The sequence below is a fragment of the Gymnodraco acuticeps genome, unplaced genomic scaffold, assembly GCF_902827175.1.
Source record: "Gymnodraco acuticeps unplaced genomic scaffold, fGymAcu1.1, whole genome shotgun sequence".
In the NCBI taxonomy this organism is placed as follows: Eukaryota; Metazoa; Chordata; class Actinopteri; order Perciformes; family Bathydraconidae; genus Gymnodraco; species Gymnodraco acuticeps.
Genome location: NW_022990879.1, coordinates 248,090 through 271,367, shown reverse-complemented (window position 1 = coordinate 271,367; position 23,278 = coordinate 248,090). Strand labels below are relative to the sequence as shown.

At 42.4% G+C, this 23,278-nt stretch overlaps 2 protein-coding genes across 7 annotated transcripts in view; one reads left to right on the top strand and one right to left on the bottom strand.

The window, feature by feature from the left end:
• ccdc177 (coiled-coil domain containing 177) overlaps positions 1–23,278 on the bottom strand; it is a 168,015-nt gene that overhangs the window by 38,272 nt on the left and 106,465 nt on the right. The gene's annotated exons all lie outside the window — the stretch shown is intronic.
• smoc1 (SPARC related modular calcium binding 1) overlaps positions 1–23,278 on the top strand; it is a 56,046-nt gene that overhangs the window by 19,172 nt on the left and 13,596 nt on the right. Inside the window, exons 2-11 of one of the 6 annotated variants that reach the window (XM_034233430.1) lie at positions 1,757–1,922; positions 2,149–2,232; positions 4,780–4,892; positions 5,069–5,168; positions 10,385–10,432; positions 12,949–13,005; positions 13,938–14,018; positions 18,822–19,014; positions 20,605–20,687; positions 22,817–22,922. In XM_034233430.1, the coding sequence (XP_034089321.1) occupies positions 1,757–1,922; positions 2,149–2,232; positions 4,780–4,892; positions 5,069–5,168; positions 10,385–10,432; positions 12,949–13,005; positions 13,938–14,018; positions 18,822–19,014; positions 20,605–20,687; positions 22,817–22,922 (1,031 nt within the window). Of the gene's footprint in view, positions 1–1,756; positions 1,923–2,148; positions 2,233–4,779; positions 4,893–5,068; positions 5,169–10,384; positions 10,433–12,915; positions 13,006–13,937; positions 14,019–18,821; positions 19,015–20,568; positions 20,688–22,816; positions 22,923–23,278 lie in introns of all 6 variants that reach the window. The other 5 variants (XM_034233427.1, XM_034233429.1, XM_034233424.1 and 2 more) reach the window with 5 other exon arrangements.

The following is a 23,278-nucleotide window of genomic DNA, read 5'->3' as shown; positions in this document are numbered from 1 at the left end:
TGCATTTGTTCGTTAGTTTGGCTTCTTCTCAGATTCAGCTGAATGCAGCCTTTGTTCAAACACAGTGAAACAAGAAAGAAAGAAAAGAAAAAGAGCCAAAAAGAAACGTATTATTTAAGCATTGAGCAAAAAGTTCAATACTTTTAGAAAAACAACTTTCCCGCTCTGGTAAGTGGTATTATTGTAGGCGCCACTGTAACAAAGACAACCGGATTGATTTCTGTTTTCCACAGAGCTGCTACTTGCAAAATGTAGAAAACTCATTTTGACCGTTGGGGAAAAGGGAGAAATATATTCACATTTATTGTATTGTAACTAATTCCCAATGCTGCTCTGAGTGCCAAATTCACAGAGCGTCTACCTCAAGTTGGCAGTTTCTCCACTGAAACAACACAACCACTCAACTTATGCAATTAATTCATGCTGACGGACTTCATATGCAAATTAGATCATGATGTTATCGGTTTTTGGAGCTAGTGATAGCTCCTGTAATGCAAAATAGTTGGCCACACTACACAGGACACACTGCATTTATTCTTAAAATGTTATTTGGTGAAGTGGTGCAGGAATGAGTCTTAAAACCTGTAAATGAGTCAGCATTTTAGTCGTACTCCACGACAATTATGGCGGTTGCTAACAAGTGTCTAAATGAGACGACTAAACGTCATCACGCCCAACATTAGCCTCCTTTAGCTTAGCGGTGGTGGCGTGAAGTCGTGTGACCGTGCTGTAGTTCTTTTATAGCCCAACATTAGCCACCTTTAGCTTAGCGGTGGTGACGTGAAGTCATGTGACCGTGCTGTAGTTCCTTTATAGCCCAACATTAGCCTCCTTTAGCTTAGCGGTGGTGACGTGGAGTCATGTGACCGTGCTGTAGTTCTTTTATAGCCCAACATTAGCAACCTTTAGATTAGCGGTGGTGACGTGAAGTCGTGTGACCGTGCTGTAGTTCTTTTATAGCCCAACATTAGCAACCTTTAGCTTAGCGGTGGTGACGTGAAGTCATGTGACCGTGCTGTAGTTCTTTTATAGCCCAACATTAGCAACCTTTAGCTTAGCGGTGGTGACGTGAAGTCATGTGACCGTGCTGTAGTTCTTTTATAGCCCAACATTAGCAACCTTTAGCTTAGCAGTGGTGACGTGAAGTCATGTGACCGTGCTGTAGTTCCTTTATAGCCCAACATTAGCAACCTTTAGCTTAGCAGTGGTGACGTGAAGTCATGTGACCGTGCTGTAGTTCTTTTATAGCCCAACATTAGCAACCTTTAGCTTAGCGGTGGTGACGTGAAGTCATGTGACCGTGCTGTAGTTCCTTTATAGCCCAACATTAGCCTCCTTTAGCTTAGCGGTGGTGACGTGAAGTCATGTGACCGTGCTGTAGTTCCTTTATAGCCCAACATTAGCAACCTTTAGCTTAGCGGTGGTGACGTGAAGTCATGTGACCGTGCTGTAGTTCTTTTATAGCCCAACATTAGCAACCTTTAGCTTAGCAGTGGTGACGTGAAGTCATGTGACCGTGCTGTAGTTCCTTTATAGCCCAACATTAGCAACCTTTAGCTTAGCAGTGGTGACGTGAAGTCATGTGACCGTGCTTTAGTTCCTTTATAGCCCAACATTAGCAACCTTTATCTTAGCGGTGGTGACGTGAAGTCATGTGACCGTGCTGTAGTTCCTTCATAGCCCAACATTAGCTTTTTACTTCCAAAATGTTTTTAAGATTTGAATCCCTCTAACTTGTTGCTGTTGGTGGTTGCAGTGGCTGATCGGGGACAGGGACAGTCACTGTGGGGTGATCTGCTCGCGGACGCAGGGGAAGCCGGTGTGCGGCTCGGACGGGCGGAGCTACGAGACGGGCTGCGAGCTGCAGAGAGCGCGCTGCAAAGATAAAACTCTGGCACTTGCACACCGAGGCCGCTGTCGAGGTGAGCATCAAACTTTGCATTAAATCTATGCTGGTGTTCTAAGAAAAGCATATGTTAAGCTGCCTTCAAGGACAATCAGTCATTTTCCAAATATGTTTTAAAGGTAAGAAACTATAAACCTGCAACATCCGTACATGAATAAACAAGTGAAACGAGGTCCTACTCATAACTTTACAGTAAGTAACTCTACTATGCCTTAGCATTATTGTGACTTTTTGTGTTTCAGGTAAAAACTGGGTTAAAAACGATCAGTTGCCGGTGGCTCCATCACCGACTTCTTCATCTGAGACGAGAGACGTGGAGGTCAAAGGTGAGAACTCTAAACACTTTGACTCTGATCAACAGTCCTATAAACAGAGATAGAATATGAGGAGATGAAGTTCTAATGAAAGATTGATCTGCGTTACCTAGAGCCAAGATAGCATGAACAAAAAAACAAGATAGCAATTGAAACAAATGCAAAAGAGAGTGAAATACATTGCGTTGGTTCCTAGAAGTTGTAAAGACCCACTGGAACCCTTTGCTGGATTATTTTTGCACCTAATTGTAACCCAATTCTTCCCTCTGAGACTTCATACTGTAAAGTTGGAAAGCAGTACACTGTGATTTACTCTCCGCCTCCGGGAGCATGTTTAAGATGTTGCAGCCTTAGTTTGGGAAAAGTGGAACCGAACCGAAGATGTCTTTGATTTTCCGCCTCTCTGTAGGCGTGTAAGTTTTTGCAGACCAGGATCACACACTTCCTCTCTGTGTGGATGGCAGCCCCTCAACAACAGCAGAGATTGATAGGTCTGAAGTCAAGGTTGGAACTTGGCATCCCCCTCCCTCTATTTATTTTTTCAGCCGCACTGTCCATTAGGAAAACAGCATTCCCAAAGGAATCCATTTGGAGTGGGTGTATACTCGCTGTGTGTAATATATGGTTTAGTTTCATAATGTGAGTGGTGTGCCACGAAAAGGAGAGCTGGGCAGAGATCACCGTCTCTGTCGATGCAGAGGACGGGTGTGTTGTAACGCCACCGCTGATGATGAACCAATGCTTGTTAACAAAGGCAAAGCTTGGCAAAGGCTTATTTACGTGAGATTCAGGTTAAAAACAACAGATACATTTCACTACGAGAGACAAACAACAACAAACTCATAACTGAGCTTAATAAAAACAGGCAGCACTGATTGTTAGTTGTTTATCTGTGACATCAACACGTCGTAAACAAGCTCATTATGGTAATGGTTCCTATTTACAGCCAGGTTTTGTACGATGTGTCAAAAGTCAATAAAACGTACCTTAAAACGTAAATACAACAAAGAAACAAGCCTTTAGATGTGGATGCCTTGTGCACAGACAGAAAGAAACAGATGCTGAACTGGATGGTCCCATTTCCCAAACTGGGAAGTTGTTTTTCTGAAACCGATGTGTTCACGAGCTTTAGGTCGTAGTGTAGATACAACAATGGATGATAAAAAAGACGCGTTGAAGCCGTTTTTTTTGTTGTTTCCCAATTATTGCGTGACAACAAAGAGCCATGAAATGTGTACCAACATTTTCAACGACACAGTAGTTGTTACTACTCGAGGGATGGTTCACATGTTTTGTCCCATTAGGGAGCTACCTTTTATCTAGTATTCTGACAAATGTGTGTTCCCACCCTGTAATTCAGATTGACTCTAACATGTTACAGGTTCTCCCTTGGTCAATGCTTCACCTCTCCACCAAGTTTTAAGAAAATCGGGCCTGTAGTATAAGCTGATCCTTTTGCAGAGATAATTTGCTGCTAAAATGTCAATAAATCAAACTCAATCAGACTTGAATGATTTGTTGGGGTCTTCTGTAGGGCATTTGACTGTTTTCCCTTTTCCTCACGACCCAACACTTGTTTTTTATGAGCCTTGTTTCTGAAGTGAGTTATAAATCCATGTATCCATGTCTGAGCTTCTGGGTGACTTCAGTTCTGGCTCCGTCAGTCTCCTTCTCTGGAGGAGACAACATGTCTGTCTCCTTCTCTGGAGGAGACAACATGTCTGTCTCCTTCTCTGGAGGAGACAACATGTCTGTCTCCTCTCAGGTCCAGAGAAAAGTTTTATAAACTCGTATTATATTTATCCGGGGGGGATGTTTGCCAGGAGTGGAGGGCTGCGGTGGCTCTGGTTAGCTCCCTGGTGTGAATGTATACACAGAATATGGAGCTCCTCTCCACAGGAGCTCCGAGTGCAGTAAAAACAGTAGTTTCTGACGGGGATTTGAACCGGTGACCAGCTGGGGTTCTGCAGACTCTGACCTTCCCCCTGAGATCCGGATCATCAGAGCTGCAGTTTCCACTGAAGTTAGAGAACATGACGCACTGCTCACAACGCGCTGCTCATGGTCTCGATGGTAATGGTCAGTGTCGAGGAATGTGTTGTTTTACCGCTTTTTCGAATAGTGTAATAAGAAGTTATTTGACTTGTCTGGGCTTTCTGCATCTGCAGTGCAAAAGGGTTTTAAAGGGATTTTTTCAGAAATGTTAAAACTCCCTGGAGGGGACACAGGGATTTTTGCCTCTGCAGACCATTTACATGCATCAAACCTATAGAAAACACTACAGGAGAGGGAACACCAGAAAAAGCATAATAAGGCCTCTTTAATGCTGCTCGTAGAAATAAAGCTCATAACTCTAAGAAAGACAATCTCCTTGTAAAGCTTTCAAAAGTAACCCTTGAACAAAGCACTTAAACGTCACCTGGCCCTCGGTAGTAAAGTGCTGTTGCTCTGCTCGGCCTCCAGGTGTGAACAGGGTGTTGTTGACAAAGAACACGCGTCTTCAATAAAACCCTCAGCATGCTGGAGGGTTTGCCTCTGAGTCCTGTGGATGTGTTTCAGATGCGGGTCAGTCCAAGTGTCGCGTTGAGAGGAACCAGGCTCTTGAACAATCCCGGAGACCTCAGGAGTCCATTTTTATCCCAGAATGCAACGAGGACGGGACGTTTGCACAGGTCTGACTCTACCTCCACAGATTTAATATCCTTCATGCTTGATATTCTTTATCTTATTTTCCTTTCGCTTAGTCTCTTATGAACTACTCACATCGACTAAAGGCCCACAGACACACTAGGGGCACACTAATGAAATCCAAAAGTTATGGGTGTGATTGACCTTTCTGTCTCTGCAGGTCCAGTGCCATACTCTGACAGGTTACTGCTGGTGTGTCACCAGTGATGGAAAGCCAGTGAGTGGCTCCTCTGCCCACAACAGGACCCCGGTGTGTTCAGGTACTGGGGGAGGGGGAGAGCCCGGCAACCTGTGGATGAAATGCCAAGAGGTTTTTTTAAAGAAATCTTGAAACATTTTTCCCATATACGGTTACTGATGTTGCCAACAAAGATTGCATCTGTCCTTCTCTTATAGAATAGAATATGGAGGGATGAAACCCTCTTTAATGGTCTCACATGCAGAGCACACAGCACACACAGTGAAATGTGTTCACTGCTTTTAACCCATCCTAGTACCAGGAGTCTAGTACTAGGAGCAGTGGGCAGCTATTGTACAGCGCCCGGGGAGCAATGGGAGTGAGGGGGGAAGGGGGATGTCTGGTGCCTTGCTCAAGGGCACCAGGGCAGGGCAGGAGGTGAACTGGGACCTCTCCAAATAGCAGTCCACACTCCATATTTTAGGTCTGGTCGGGGACTTGAACCGGCAACCTACGGCTCATAGTCCAAGCCCATACTGACTGAGCCACTGCACAAAGCTGTGCTCATTAAAGTTAGCTCAACATCAGGTTGTATGAGTAGAACTCTAGTAGAAGGGTTGATTCCCGATTATTATTTATAAGGGTGGAAAAGCAGTATTAGGAGCATTTTAAGTGTCCAATGGTCATTGCATTGGAGCCAAGAACGCCTTTTAGCCAAGTCACTGGAGTTTGGAGAAATTAATTGATGGTCCCTTTATGATTTGGATGTTCTTTGAACAACTAGAAATAGTTTTCATTTGAGGACTTCCTGATGAAATAAAAAGATTGAGGAAGGATGCAGGACATTTGGAGTAGAACTTAAACTGAGTGAATGACCAGTGATCACACATTAAATCTAAACTAAAAGGCTTTTCTGATGAAGGATAAAGAGTGAACGCAGCCCTTGGGTTGCAGTTAAAGAGGGTCCTTCTTGCCCTGCTGATGGTTCATATGTACTGCATGTCATGTGGCGTTTAGCAGGTGCAAGGTCAACCAGAAGGTTAATGGCCATACATCAAGCTTCCCTTCCCCCCTCGTCTAACTGCTCTCAGCAGGCCGGTTGAGGGAGAGCTCTGCACACTCATCCTGGATGGGAACACTTTATGATAATCACCATAATTTTCCCCCTGAAGTTAATACACGGGGTCTCTGCCAGATCTGGATTGCTCAGCCACCGGAACACATGGAGCACATTTAGTTTAGAGAGCGGTCGCTGCATGGTGAAGCTGCTGCAGACCGCCAGAGGCTTCCTGCTCCTTATCTTCCTCCTCTGCCTCTAAATATCTGCCTTTCTCTTTTTCCCACTTATCACCACTGAGGCACCTGCTGAGTTTCAGTCATTTGGGTAGATCAGTAGAGTTTGCAAATGGAGAAAGAATACAATGCTGCTTTCCCAGTAACAGACGCATTGTAGCAGATATATTAACTTTTTGGACAAAAAAAGGAATTGTGCATCTAGAGAACAACTCTTCTGTTTGAAGTAGCCATACATGGCCTTCTGTAAATGGCAATGCTTTATGGGGATTTCTCTCATCTCTGTAAGTGGAGGCAAATTTAAATGAAATGTATTTATTCCTGGGAACAAATGAACCACCGTCTGCATCCTTTGGAACCAGGCATTGTTTAATTTGCCCATGAAGAACTCATGAAGACAGAAGTTGATTGAAAGAGTTAATCTGTAAACTAAGTCTCTACACAGGAATTAAAGGTCCCATGTCATGGCCATTTCTACTGATCATAATTCCATTGTTGAGGTCTACTAATAGATTTATATTGTGCAATTCTCACATTGGTTTCTCATACAGCATCTCTGTATAGTATGTGTATTCACTCTCTGTCCTAAAACGGCTTGTTAGAGCTCCTGCCCCCCCCCCCCCCCCCCCCCCCCCCCCCCCCCCCTATGAGCCCAGTGGCCGTCTGCGAGACAGCGAAACCCAGCCGGAAACCAGCCCGAACACACACACACACCCGCAGCCTGGCTGGGAGTTTGTGTGTGTGCTCACCAGTGTTGTGCTAGTTACTGAAAACCAGTAACTAGTTACCATTACTAGTTACTTCATTTCAAAAGTAACTCAGTTACTTACACCAAAAAGTAATGCGTTACTGTGAAAAGTAACGTTTTAGTTACTTAAAAAAAGGGCTCCCATTAATGCCCTTATAGCCTTCATTTCAGTACTGTTATTGCATTGGAGAATAATACAATCTGTTGATCAACTTGACATGCATTATATGCAATCTGGATTGCATCGATATTTGCTGGCTTTCCATTTTTGTATATTCTTTCTCCAGGTAGTTAGAAAAAGTTTTCCGTGCCATAGCCTATGCAGTGTGCCGCCCGGACATGCTATCATGCTAACTAGCTCCCTGAAAGCGGGTGACTCCACTGTAGCAATAGCCTGCATGTGTTCTACAACATACCGTGCAATGGCTTTATCGACTTTTCCCTGGCCAGCAGTCCCTCGGTTAAAATCCAGCCGCTGTTGCTTAGGTGGAGGTGGAGTGGCGTCGGCTGACTCTCTGTGGTCTTAGCTACTAGCTTCGTCCCAGCATGTTGTTTTTGCAGATGTTTTAAGAGATTTGAATGACTGGTTTGGGCAGTAGATATGATCTTTGACCCGCCAAGACACAACTTACATTTAACTAAAACGTTCTTTTCTTTGTGCTCGACAAAAGTGAGATAGTGAGAATATCTCCAGGTGGAGAAACTAGACTTGAGCTCCGCCGCCGCCATGATAGTCTTGTTAGTAAACAACACAAACACGCCCACAGCCCGACTCTCCGCATGTGACACAGGAAGTATCTAAGTACATTTACTCAAGTACTGTACTTAAGTACAGTTCTCATCTCTGTTCGCCTGGCTGTTGACTATATAAAAAAACTAACGGAGTAACGGAGTAACGCACCATGTAGTAACGGTAACTGGGTTACTGAATTTAAAAAGTAATGCGTTAGAGTACTAGTCACTGCCAAAAATTACGGCGTTACAGTAACGCGTTACTTTGTAACGCGTTAGTTCCAACACTGGTGCTCACACACCGACTCACAGCATCCCGCCGTCTCAGGGAGGAGAAATCGGCGGAGCTGCAGCTGAGAAAAGATTGAGTGTGATTGTGTGTGAGGAAGTCCGCGGATTGGTCAATTTGGACCAATCCGCGGACTTAACGTAACGGCTCCACGGATATGTCCATTTTGACCAATCCACGTAGGGGTCGTCGTTACGTCACTTGGTTCCTGGAAGGAAAACATTTAAAAAGAAAATGTCCAACGAGGCGTTCTGGGGCAACACAGCCAGGTCTTTTCTGTGTTACGGCCCCTACACACGGCGGCATGCGTTACCGCTTGGCGGTGGGCGTGTCTGAAGCTTGGGGATTTTTTACGAACAACGCGACCACATGAATGTCCCGCCCCGGACATACAAAGCAAAGCATTCATGCTACATCCATGCTGGCTAAATATACTGTCTATGCTTGCTAGCTGTCCATTCAAACGAAGTACACTGGATATAAACTCCCCAAACAGGCGAAAACCTACCAGTGTCACCCACTGTCTCTGCCACCTCCCCCCATGCCTGGCTCCTCCGGTTTGTATCCATGTATGTAAAGAGGGGCTGGTCATATAGTACCGCCACGATCTTTTTCTCCTCCATTTTTTTTACATATGGGAAATAACTGCAGTCTGGCTCTCCCAACATACACGCGGTTTGATTGGCTAGCGCTTGTAATGTCAGATTTGCATACGTGGGATTTGATTGGCTGACGCCTCCGTCGAGGCGGCAAAAGTAGAACATTGCTCTACTTTTGCAGCGAGCACCGCGAGAGAAGCTACGCTTTGCTCCCACAATGCAATTCGGCGAATTGTGACGTCACCCCATTCAAAGTGAATGGGCAGAAGCGTTGAAGCGGCAACGCACGCCGCCGTGTGTAGGGGCCGTTAGAGTTTTACTCGCTACAGGGAGTACTTTGAGGGTTTGTGACTCTGCAGACCGTTTACATGCAGAAAAACCTTCATAACAACAAGGGGACGGGTAATAACCGGAAAAGCATGACATGGGACCTTTAAGTCATTTAGCATGAAAAAAAACATTAAAAAAATGTAATGGACTAATAAATAAGTGAACTTAAACTTCTAAAAGACCCTGACTGCAAAGGAATGTTGAGTATATTCAGCACTTACGATGGTTTGGCTTATTTGAAGCTAAGGAGCTGCATTTTTCATGTTGTTCTTAATTTGTTTCTTAACAGTTTATTGCACTTATTCTAAATTGCTTTGGATTAAAGTGTCAGCTAAATGTAATGTTAACAATCCTAAACTGACTGAGAGAAAATTGACCAGTAAGACGCCTAATTCACTAAGAAGGAAAACCGTAAAACGTATTTTTTGCAGAAATGAAGAATAACTCTTCCAGCGCTCAATGCAAGAAATGCTTTTGGTTCAGGTTTAAATAAAGCATAACTGAAATCCTGAGATGTAGTTTATTGCACGGCACAGTCTCTACCTGTCTCCCTTCTGTCCTGCATAAGATCCAATATCTTCATCGTTTCTTGCAAAGGTATGTATGGCCCTGAGAATCTGGGTACAGTGCAGCTGGAACAGTATTCAGCTGCTTCAACTCCCCCCCCTCTTAACTGGGAACAAATAACCTCCACTGACCTGCTCAGACGCTCAGACCCAAATCAATCATCTCACATACATTTGCAGGAAACTTCCGTGAATTTATGGGAACTCATGCTGGGACAAGTGGATTGTCAGGTAGTACATTTCCTTCCAGTTGCCTTCCCTCAAAGATTCTCCTCTTTGTCTTTCTATTGTAATTGGTTGTCTAATCTTCCCCGGTGCATCCATGCATGAAACCTGCATGCAAAGATCAAGAATGATATTTGCAAATGTACAACTTTATTTAACAAGATCTCCACAAATGTTGCAGATCTCTTAGGGTTGCATTGATCAGAGTGAGGGTAATGCAGAGGCTTTCAATGTGCCTGCTATTAATTACTAACAAAATGAACTCATCCAACTTTGATAAACCTCAGCGTTTAACTCTAAGAAGTCAGTGAGTTGGGTAATCTGTGGGACGTTGCTCTTTGGGTCCATGTTAAGGCGGAACAATCCAATTTAATTCTGAATCATAAGAAAGCTGGTTATCATTTATATATTTATAATCACTTCTAAAAGCATTTTGGAATCTTGAAATGTGCCCAGGAGTTGTCACTGCCGTCTAGTCTTTGCTTTGTACATGTAATGTTTTTCTTTTTTCTGCAGGGTCAGTAACCGACAGACCACCGGGGCCGCCGCACTCTGGTAGAAAAGGTGAGCAGAGATCTGCTGTAGGTTGTGTGTGTGCATGCAAGGGACTGTTTCTATTTGTATGCAAGAGACAGAAAGAGAGCATGAGTTCAAAATGTCTTTTGAGGCGATCTTGTTCCTGTGCAAAGTCCATTTTGGTGCAGAGTGTAAAGGTACAGGACTGCACTTTGACTTGTACCGTTAAGAGGATTAGGATGAAATCTTTATAGCACTTCTTTGCATGTTTGCATGATGCTCGGCTCTTTAAACGAGTATACCAATACTACAGTTCAACTGAAGCTAAGGTATACCTATAAGGTATTCCTTCAGTTGCATCATCAGTGACAGTAATGGATGCTACAAAAACTCCCTGGTTTTACCCCTTTAGGCATTTCTTCATATTGTTTCTGTTGAAACTGTAAGATATCCACGCTGTCTCATTCCCAGTGCACTATATACCAATGTTTAGTCACTGCCCCTCGCATTGTTATACCAACAATTACAGCTTCTTTAACGGCCCGTCCACACAGCGGCGTGCGTTGTCGCTTGCCGGCGGGCGTGTCTGAAACTCGACCAACAACCAATCACATGAATCTCCCGCCCCTGACACACAAGCAGCGGTTTGATTGGCTAGAGCTTGTACTGGCATATGATTCGATTGGCTGACGCTTCTGCCGAGGCGTCAAAAGTTGAACATTGCTCAACTTTTGCACCGAGCCACGCCAGCAAAGCTCCGCGTCGCTTCCCACAATGCAGTTCGGCGAAAAGTGACGTCACCCCATTCAAAGTGAATGGTGAAGCGTCAACGCACGCCGCTGTGTGGACGGGCCGTAAGTGTCTGTAGGAGCTGCACCATTAACCACAATGTAAACCCAAACAAAACTGAAAATCGAGTTATTGAAGTTGTGGAACTTAATTTGACCCAAGCCACACTTTTTTCTTCTTAAATCTGACCAAGTATTTCCGTTTGAATTCAAACAAACTAACAACATTTTACTGCAACCTTAGTGGAGCGTCACGATTTGACATGTAAGGCGATCTAATGAAAGTGCATCCAACGGTTCCTTAACAAGCGTCAATATTCGACGAGCTGGGATTGAGAATGGTTTAAAAATGATGAAGAATGACTGTATTGTAACTCTACAGTTTTCCTACTAGTTTCAAAAAAGTTATACAATCAATATCAAGATAACTGAAGTAAGATCAATGCAAAGATTTCTTGCATGGGGCTGCCGCAGAAATACAAATAAAGTTCAAGGTGTTAAAAACACCTTGAACTTTATTTGTATTTCTGAGAAACTGAGAAAAGATGGGCAGTCTCTTAGTGAATCTCTTTTGTAAAGCATTATAGTTTTTGTTTCCCCACTGAGAGTTACTCTATCGGTGATAGTCGAGTTAGGAGTTTACAGTCCGTGTCCAATAATTGTTTTTTCCCATCACAGTCCAAACATGTTAACTGTTGTATTTTATTCCCAGTTTGACCCAATCAGGTCAGTTTGACCTCATGTTTGTATTTGCTGACGAGCCATCTGATTTACTTTAGTGTTTGTGGAATGAATCCAGTTCTCTGTGGTTTGCTTTTAATCAAATTATTTCCTAAGGAGTGATCCAGACGCTACAAAACTGCACATGGGTGAGTATTCTAGGTTGTTAAATTCACAGCATTATAAACAGTAAGAACAATTACAACTCATCTACTATCTATAACAGAACATTGGCTCTTTAGGCCTGATTTTATAAGCAGAAAAGAAGATTTAATACTTATTTAGAGCTACTGAAAGAATAAATGTAAGACCAATTCTTAGCACACATGTTCAGCTTTTTCCGTATGTGCATGACTTTAATGTAAAAGGAATTTAGTAACTTCGTTTTTTAGAAATACAAACAATTGTTTTGGGCAAATCTTGTCAAAATAGTGGTTTTTCAGAATCGTTAACGTATGATCCAAGATGCGAGTCCGTGGTGATTTTTGATTTTGACTATTGAGCCAGAAAAATGATTAGGCCATCAACAAAGTGGAAAGATATTTCCTCAGGAGACAATCAGTGTCATTACCAAATTCTTATGCAGTCTGGCTACTTTTAGAGCGTTCGTAAACTGGACCTGAGGTTTTAGATACAAATGAACCAACAAAGTTAATACGTCTTAGTTTGAAAATACAGTTTCAGTCAGTCAGCTCAGTATGGATAATTTGCACTGCAATCATGCGAGCCCTGATAGGGATGGTGGTCCCCTCGTGTGATGGTATATGTGAATGTGTGTGTGGTTTACATGATGATGGTGAGGGTGTGTGTGCAGTGCGTTGGTGTGAGAGTGTGAGGAGTTTGATTCATTGATGTGTGTGAGATGTTGAGCCACATGTGTGTGTGGTTGTCCTCTGTGTTTTTTTTATTTTTATTCCATCTATCTCTCCCTCTGATTTTCTATCTGTCTTGGCCGGGCCATGTGCAAATCCAAACCATTCAACAGTTCTGGAGAGTAGATTGTATTAACCTCAATAATTGTAGTCTCTTTCCGTTTCTTTCTCACTCTCAACCCAGATGATGGCTCCAAGCCCACGCCCACCATGGAGACCCACGTCCCCCCCGAGGGTGACGGTAAGTCTCCTACATCTGTAACACCTGCTGAGATTTACTTGTCACGCACCAATATTATCGCATATATGCAGGGATTTTAATATGGGAAAACACGCAAAATAATAATTTTCTGTTATCTTTTTCTGGTTTGTGACTTTTTAAATCACAAACTGTGGTAACTTGTTATTTATATGTTTTATTCACAACATAGTTGAAAGTCTAACAAAGATGAGTTTGTTTTGTCTCTTAAGTTTACACAAATTGAGTTTTACAACGAACAGCGAGGTAAAATAACAGTTTCTGTTTCAATGGGGTCTGGTGGCTTTGAGTATTGCATATTCATTGTATGAATTGTACTTAAATAAACTATAATAATTGTCCAAATTCCAGTTGATTTTATTCAGATAAAGACCATTAGCATGTCCACGTGGATGTCAGGTTTCCAACACTGCTGATTGGGGCTGGTTAGCGTTAGCCAACGAATACTGTAATAGAGTCATTTGTCCCAGGAATAAATGCCAATTGGAACCGAAGGGAAAATTCAGAATTTGAGTTCATGTTTTTTCTTCATTGGCTAAGAAACTTTAGTAAGCTGAGGCGCCCAGCATGTAAACATTACAGTGCAGTTAAGATATCTATTTTATGTTGATACTTGAGTTTAATGTTAGTCAAACCTAAGATACCATTTCTTAAGTATGCACTGTTATACTGAATGGAAAAATCCAGCTGTCAGAAATATCACATATTTGATATTTTTGGAAACACTGGAATCTTGGATGCAGTTTTAATGTGTGGTTTGGTGGGCAAACTTGGCTGTGCAGATGTTTTGAATATGCAGCTACTGAAGGATCAGGTTCACTGAGGAGGTTAAACAAAGCTGTGGGTAATTGTGTGGAAATCATCTCACAGCATGGAGTTTATTGACTGTACTCTGTTTCTTTTGGTCATTGCAGAGATAACTGCTCCAACGCTGTGGATAAAACAGCTGGGTTATAAGGAGAATAAACAGAACAGCTCCAGCTCCAAGAGACAAGGTGAGACAAAAGACCTCCTGAGAACTCATATCATATTCATCCTAAATGAACGTTGTTACTTCTACTACTTCATTGTTACTAGGTCACTATGTCCAATCACTATTAACACAGATCCTATAGATTGCCAATTTAAAGCCATATCAATTATGGATTCATTATTAAAGTAATTCTTTTTGCGAATATGGAAGAAATGCTGTTTTAAGCCTCTGGAATATTTAAATGTCTTGCTTTTGTAATATAATAAACTGAATATCTTTGACAAAACAAGACATTTAAAGACATGTTCTTGGACTTTGAGGAACTAAGATGGACATTTTTCACTATTTTCGCACATTTAATAAATCAATCTACAAAACTATGCGCAGAAAAATCGATAACTAAAATAAAATGATTGGCTGAATTAGCGAGTGGGAAGCCAGTGAACCCATCTCTCCTTGCAAGAGTACCACCCTCTTAAAGATCACCAGTGCACTGTTTTCAGGACGCAATTATGAGAAATATAAATATTATGATAAATATTATACCAGTGAAGTAGCACATAGCAAAGGATAAATAGGAACACTCGGAAAGTATCAACTGTAACTGGTTTTCAAAGCCACTGGTTTCCATTCTGAAAACAGCCCTTCGTCACTGGGATAATGTTTCCTGGTTGCTTTCCTTTGGTGTAATTTGTTTGGCTTTCTCTGTCTCCTTTTCAATTACACCTCGTCATGTTCTCTTCCCTCTGGGCAGCGGGACGCCTTTCACGCTTCTGCAGCGATCAATGAGTGAATGTGTTCAGGAGGGAGTGTGTGTCTGTGTGAGAAAGGTCTTATTGGTTAGCTAACATATTTCTATTCAATATTCTGCAGAAAGTGCATTTGATAAAGTCTTTACTAATGCCGTTGTTATGTTTTGCTTTGGTAATGTCTTTTAGCTAGCCACTGAGATGGAGCAATTATCGAGTTTTATATTCCTAAAGCTAAGGCTGATCAATTTTGATTTGACTGATTTTTGCTTAAATACACGGCTTCCTACACGTGTGCATTATAATTCAGGATGCAGTGAGCTCCCAGTTGATTGTAATACGGGGGTCTCTCTCCTGAATGACGGTGCTGTGTGGGGGGGGGGGGGAAGCTGTGGTGAGGGAGAGAGAGACTGTATTTCAGATGAGAGAGATTCACTCTGACAGCTCTTTGAAACACAGCTTCCTGTTTCCAATTAGCATCCGGTGTCCTCAAAGCCTGAGCGACAAGGCCGACTGCAGGGAGATGTCATCACTCTTGAGACATGAGCGATGTGTGTGTCTGCATCTGCATGTGATTGCATACAGTATGTTCCGTGTGTGTGTGTGTCTATGAATATCTGTGTGTTAGTGAAAGAATGTGTGTGAAGATGTATGTGTGCATGGAAGTGTTCTGCATTTTTATTTTGTTTGACCGATGTTCATTTTATCTCCTATATATTTTAGACAGTAGATACTTAATGCTGAGTCGTGCTGAGATTGTGAGGATACTGTCGATTTGACTGTTGATGCTAACACACATTTTGATAAATAATCTTCAGTAATGATGACTGAGTGGCTAAAAGCAAATACAAGTACAAACCAGAGCAGATAAGAAAAGTACATCCAGTACTGTGAAGCAGCCTTAAAACCAGGAAACCTTTGTGTGCACATGAAGTGTGTGTTTCAGTTTCTGGCCCTCTCTGTCTGTGGATGGATACCCCGTAATTATTAGAGCATAGCAGAGATTGTGTTAGTGAAACGTGTTTGCTTAGGCAAAGCAATGTGGAGGCAATTTTTCAAAAAGATGCTCTGCTGCCAGACTTTGACATGATGTTGTTTCAATGCTGTAAGGAGGGGAAGAGTTCAGACATGCAGCTCATTTGTAAAAGTGTCTGGACGCAGAGAGGAGAACCAAAAAATATGCAGGAATATAACGTGATCGTGCCTACTGATCCTACATAATAAACGATGCAGGCGTATAGAGGGATGTTGGTTGTATCAGTCCTGTTTGCATGTGTTGCTGGAAGCACTTGGGTTTGACTCTTCAGCTCGATTAGCAATGACAGTAACACGACCGGAACAAATTTGCTAACGAATGATGTGTTCAATATCTATTTTATGAGTCATTGCTCCATCATCTCTGGTTTTGTTTGACCCTAAATCATAAACACACACAGATGCACCTACAGACCTACTCGCAGTGCTCCCCCATTACTAAGGCTTCCGGTATTTTAACTGCAGAGGAGGCTAGCTAGAGACAATATTGCAGTGATTACCCGACAGCTGAAAGCCATTGGAGGGAAGTGAAGAGGAGAGGGGGGGAGGTCCGGAGAGGGAGAGAAAGAAAAAGGAAAGTAAAGAAGTGACAGACAAAGGCTGAGAGGCAGGAGGAAGGGATGGGAAGAGTTATACAATGATAAAAGAAGAAAGTGAGAATATAGAAAAGAGAAGGCGATTAAAAATTCATTTGGCTCAGAGCCTGGAGGATGAGGAAGGTTTAAAACAGCGAGCCTGTACAGCAGATGTGTTTAAGTTATCAGTTTGCCTTGAAGAAGGAATGACCACAACAACAAGAAGAGACACTCATCCACTTGTGTGGGTTTCTTTCCTTTTTTTCAGGACAATATTTGTTTTCCGAAGGTTTTTGCTTCTCATCATTCGCTTCCTGCTAAGGGAAGAGAAATGAAAGGGAAAAAGAAACGAAAATAGAACATAAAGCGCAGAGATGCAGATATCAAAAGCAGGCAGAGGAGGCCTAGATTACATTTCAACTCCAAACACAACTGAGAGGATTGCATTGCAAGGATCCAGCCTCTTTCCATTTATATGTATAAAAACAATTTTCTTTTGGGAACCCTAGTGCCTGGCGCCAGCATAACCTCTGTATAATAAACAGTGCTAAATAATTTGGATGTGAAGGAAGCTTGGCGAGGAGCAGAGCCGCGGTGCAGCGCTCACAACACTTGAGAGTGAGTCTGTGCAGGGGAAAACCTATTGGTGCGTACACACACCAACACACACTCCTCAGATCTCTACTGTCATCTCCAATCAGTATTAACATTATGAAGGATGACAAAGGACTGTTGTGTTTAACATTAAATTAAATTAAATGACCAATTCCTAATGAAAACCCCCAGGACTTCTTCACATTAAGAGACAGATTTTAAGGTTTTGTGTGGAGGCGTGTGGCGCAGTGGGTTAGTGCGTTGGTGTTCGGATCAGGGGAGCACAGGTTCAGACCTCACTGCAGTCAGCATGTCGTTGTGTCCCTGAGACACTTCACCCCAAATTGCTCCTGTGGGGATTGCCCACAGTATTGAGTATGTAAGTCGCTTTGGATAAAAGCGTCTAACAAGTGACATGTGAAGGGTGTGTCTACTTGTTTTTGTCCAGCATGTATAGTCTTTATACTGGGGTCAATATAAATTAGGGCCTAAAGAGCCCAGGCCTATGAATAGGTCTGAGACTTAGGGGTCAATTCACAAAGAATGTATTGCATCCGGTGATCCCCAAAAACGTTGTGTACTCTATACTTTGCATTGGTTGTTTTTTACAATAGCTATTAAAAGGGGAAAACAAAACTTGCTACTACTTTTAGCTCTGTTTCTGGTCCCTACTAACTCTTTAGCTGCTGTTTTTTTTTTACTTTCCTGAACTTTCTTGCTGGGTTAAAAAACAATTTGATACGAGCAGTGAGACTTAACTGGCTGTAGAACCAAAAAGTGTGCTAAAAGACACTAAAACTACCCGTAGAACTGGGTGGAACAATACAGATTCGGTAGATAATTGTGGGTTCGTAAGCAAGACCGCACAGTCATGTATTCCAGTGTTAATAAGGACATATTGATCAACATTTTTTTGTAAGGATCTGACACTTTCCATCGTTGTTGTTGGGTACAGAATATACCTAGTGCCATATTTTATTTCACAAGCTCCTTCCCGTGTTGACTCAGACGGTCACTATGCCGTATTGTTCTCATTATTCTTTGGTTACTGGAATTGTGGGAAAATACCAGCGACGCTTTGGATGTAATAGGCGGCACAATGTGAAAATATAACGTCATTCCTCGCTGCATTACAGGATACTTGAATGTAAAATGAAGAATGGATTAGGAGTGGTAAAAGCACACTTCATCCCCATGGTTACAAGTTTAACATGCAGCTCTGTTATACTTGTTTTAAGAGTGAGTGATGGGCTAAATGGATGTGAATGTAAACACAAATGTGGTGAATCAAGGTGTAGCAGGAGCAAAACTTGAGGGCTGTTGTACAAAAGACAGATATGACAGATTGTGCTGGGTAAAGTTATACAACCCGAGCAGGACTTGTAAAGGTTTTATAGTTTATAGTGGAAACAGAAAGGTAGATGCGTCTTGATGAGGTTTGTTTGGGTACATAAGTATTGAATAGGAGACCCCCGGTGCAATTCAACTCTCTCACAAAGGTTTTTTTTCTATAATCAGCAAGGTGAAATGATAGTTTCTGCCAATGGAGGAGAACGTACTTATTGTATGTTTAATACATAAATAAATGATAATAATTGTCTACCCGTGTGTCATGTTTCCGACAAATACAGTAACTACTGTAGAGTTTGAATTCCAGTGATAACCTTTCCCATTAGAGATAAAGTCGGGAGTAGGGGGGGGTTAGTTGTCCGCCAATCATGATGTAGATAATCCTGAATCAGGTTTACGAAATATTAGTTACCAGAAAGTCAACAATGTGTTGTCAGCTTCCTCGTTATTCTTGTGACTGATACTAATTCTGTGAGTGTATATTTCCAGTTGTGGTATTGAGTGTGTTTCTCACGGTTTTAGAGAAAGTTCCCTCTTGTGACCAGGAGCGAGAGAGCGCGCTGGACGAGGCTCGGCAGAATCCTCGAGAGGCCATTTTCATCCCGGACTGTGGCCCCGGGGGTATTTACAAAGCGGTCCAGTGCCACCAGTCCACGGGCTACTGCTGGTGCGTTCTGGTGGACACGGGCCGGCCCATCCCTGGAACATCCACCAGGTAATATCAATTCAAAAAGATCTTCGGTAACGAGTGCTTAAGACAAGTTTGATTCGAGGTGCTCTTTGAATAGGGATAGCTCAAAACATCTGACAACAAGGTTATATAGTTTATCAGAAAATGGCCAGTGGGAATGACTATTTTATGTTGTCATAGCTTGAACGTTTCTTCAAGCAAAATGCGTACATTAGAACGCTAATATGGTCACAATTCTAATGCTAACGCTTGTTCTTTTTAGGTATAATGTTTATGTTGTCCATCTTTGTGTGCTAACATTATCTAATTAGAACTAATCATGAAGTAAGGTAAAGTATTTCAGAGCGATCTATGAAAAAGATTTGAACAAAAGTGTTGGACCAACCAAACAGCAGACCAATATGGAAATCCCTAGAGCTAACGGCTAACAGCTAATTTAACGGTTAAGACCTTACATTTCTTGAGAAATTCAGCTGCTGCTGCCGATTCACTTGAACAATTAACTTCGAGTCCTGATGGGAAAATCATATAACTGACCATAAACACAGCGCTTGGTATGACGTTGGTTCCCAGCGCAGCTTTCTGTGTATCTTGATTTCAGGGAAGTGGTGGAGGCACAATGGGTTTTTTGCCAGAGCTGAAAGTCAAAGGAATGGAGATGATGCCATGTTGAATAAATGATCCTCATTGCTCATGTTTTGGTTGTTTAAAAATAGGAATATTACAACTTGAAACACAGCGTTCGAAATAGGGAGAGAGATTGAATGTTTAAAAAAATCTGTCAGTGTGCACCGGTGAATAGATGAGATGTTTTTGTTTCTGAAGGGGCATCATCGCTCTCTCTAAAGAGGGTTTATGTTTTACAGTCTGAGCTGCAGACCATCAGAAAGAGTTAGCTGGCGGCCTTATTAAAGCTTGAATGCAAGAGAATGCAGGATTTGTTTTAAATCAATTTAATAAAAGCATATCCACAGCCCCCAAGAAAAGCTAAAAGAGATCCCTAACAGACCAAATTCTCATCTGCATTTCTGAAGTATTGAATGACACCCTCGAGGCGATTATTTCCTCACATAAGAATGTATTGTATTTTGGACTAGACCTCAATTTCTTTCCTCTAGACAGCAACGTGCAGAGTCATGCATCAGACATCCGTTCTTGGATCAGTGGCCTTGCAGAAAAAAGAAATGACAACTTGCTTTTACTTTGAAATTGAAGAAAAAAAGCCAAATGAGACGCACATGCTCAATTTTCCATCCTATTCATGGAGAACTGATACAATAGCCAGGAAAAAAACGAGTCATGCAACGCATAATGCCCAACAGTTTGTTATGGCTCCGAAAACAAAGCTGTGTGCACGTCACATCAAATTAATGTATTAGGCGCATATAGAAACAAAGGGTAATCAGAGTGCTTTGACAATATATTCTCTTATATATTTTTTTGGGGTTTCTGTCTTCAGTTTGACGCTTTGTTCATTTATTTTTCTCTGATTAAATGTGTCAGCGTCTCCTTTGATATCTGGGGTTTTTCACACGTTACTAAGACGGGTTTATTCTTTCCTTCTTGTGTCTCATGCAGCCATGTTCCCGCTGTCCTCTCCTCTCTGTGTAACAGGTACCAGACGCCAGAGTGTGACGGCACGGCCCGCTCTCACGTCTCAGACACTGAAGACCCCTTCCTGGTCAAAGACCTGCCAGGTTTGTGTTGCTCACTTTTCACTCCAGTTATATTCATATGTTTGGGTTTTTAGGGAGTATCAGAAAGATTCTTGGAATAATTTAACTTGCTCAACCCATATTCTGAAAAATTATGAAGTTGAAATATTCCCTTCAAAGTCTGTAAAAATGTTGTGTCACATAAAAAAAAACGATTGACTTCGAGACGAGGGAACTGGATAAGTCTTTTGGGGTTTTATGACTCATTCCTGCACAACTCGCTGACCAGAAGATGGGTTTAGAAAAAGATAAATGAAAAGCGTTGAAGCTCAGAGGTTTCACACTAACTGACCAGATAGAGGGTTTTTATTGGGAAAGGACCAAGTCACACTTTGTGGTGTAGGGTTCCCAGGCAGCAGAGATCAGAGAGGCTCTTCTGAAGCAGGGGTTGTAACCTCCTCTGCCCTCGTTCCTGCGCTGCTCACTTACTTTTGTTGCCCCTCTGTTTCCCTATCACTGCATTGTAACTCTAATTTAATTCCCCATCTGGTGAGTTTACAGAGTGGAGCATGACTCCTGACTGTGCAGCAGATGTGTGGCATGTTTTATGGAAGGTGTGAGTGTTGGGGGTGTGGTACTGCCGAGGCTTTGGGGGGGGGGGTGTTGGGAGACCACAGGGAGTGGAGATTTCTTTATGTACTGTAGAGGGACGTTCTGAACCGCCACAACAAAAAGCTCAATATTTCGTGGTCGTCACATCTGTCAAGGCCAGAGGAGAGAAGAATGCTGAGATGGCAGCGTGTTAGCATCGTGTTAGCATCGCGAACGCGCTGCGTTAGTAGCACGTTAGCAGCGTGTTAGCAGCGAGATTTTTTTTTAAAGAGTTTTACACTCATAAAAAAAAGATACAGCTTAGGGGCCCTAATGCTTTTTGGGGTTTACCCTTTCCTGTAGTGTGTTCTAAAGGTCTGTGTGCATATAAATTGTCAGCAAAGACTAAGGAAAACAGTTGGAAGTCCAAGAGTAAGCTATGAAAATGGCAAGCACAGGAAACAAGGGTATGGCAATCAGACCAAAACAAGATGGAATCTGAAGTTGGATTTCACACCGTAACCCTCGTTGAGGCGGGGTTTACAAACAATAACCACCAAATCCTACTCATTGTGTCTTTGAAAAAGCAAAAACAAAATATCAGAATGTTGTCTGTTATTGATATTTAGTCAATACTCATAAATCACTAAAGATAATTAAAGTGGTAGAAACTGAAATATCTCTTAGCTTAAAGGTATGAGCGAATGCAACCTGTGAAGATGTGCCACAGTTAAACTTAGCTTTTTTCTAATATTTTTAAGCTAAATCAAGTTTGCTTGGTGCAGCTTGAGTGTGCTTTCATACATTGGACCACACTGTGCCCTGACACCTTGCCACAGCATGCATACAACCATTCTGCGCTCCATAACCCCCCAATTTAACACTTGGATTAAGGCGCAGCAAGGCAGTGCTTCTCCCTGCTTGTCATGTCCTCGGAAATGCTAATTGGATTCACCTGGAGGGGCAGCAGACCACCTCCCACAGAACAGAAAGACGTGAGCAGAGCGCAGAACAAGGAGGCTGAGAGGAAGAGGAGGAGGGGAGAGACTGGAGACTTAAAAAACTAAAAGAATGAGAAGATTAGTTTACTACGCAGCTGCGTTTGAAGTTTCCCTTTAAGAGACACAATTAGGAGGGAAACATTTGCACTGGTTTAGCGTGCCATTAAAGCCATACATCTGGGCAATTAAACATAGCTACCCAAGGTGTTCAGAGTTGTGTCATAAAAGTTAACAGGTCTGCACTGCTCAACAGAACTCTCTCATCACCGCACACTTCGGCCAGCCTCCCGCCATGTGCCGCGGCTCTGCTTTCTTACAAAACAGCCAAACTATGTATTCCACCTCCATTGGAAATGATTCACCGGTAATTGTAAGCGTAAGCCAATTAACAGATACACCTGGTTTGTCGCTAAGCTGCGCACAAGGTTTGCTTTCTTTCACTGAGTAACAGCCAACATCTGTCACGCTGGTTCCCGGCGTCGAGGCTTTAGAGGCACTTCGGCCTCGCGGAGCCGTAATGACTCCAATTACTCGTGGAAGGTAATTTTGATGTTTTTTTGTGTCTTTGATTTGTGCCAGGCTGCCCAGAGGGGAAGAAAGTGGAATTCATTACAAGCTTGTTAGATGCCCTCACCACAGACATGGTGCAAGCCATAAACTCACCGGCCCCCTCTGGTGGTGGGAGGTAAGTAGTTTCATGATGTAGCCCTGAATTAGTGTGAATATTGTACCAAAACATGAAGCATTATGGGTGATTGTTTAACTGCTTTTGGGTTTTCCTCAAACTCTTTCCCCTCTGATTTTCTGAATGTAATGCTTATGTTTTAACTCTGGCCTGCACAGCTCTTGGCACAGACTAACAGGGTTTGTGTTCACCTAATATTATAATACAACTTTATACACAGTCTCCCTTATAAATATTCAGTATCTGTCCTGGAGATTATTTTAAGCTTCTGGAGAAATGGGAGGAATTCTAGTTTAATTATCTGGGTTTATTTAACTTGATAACAAATAATAGGCTGGTTATAGAAAGAATAATGC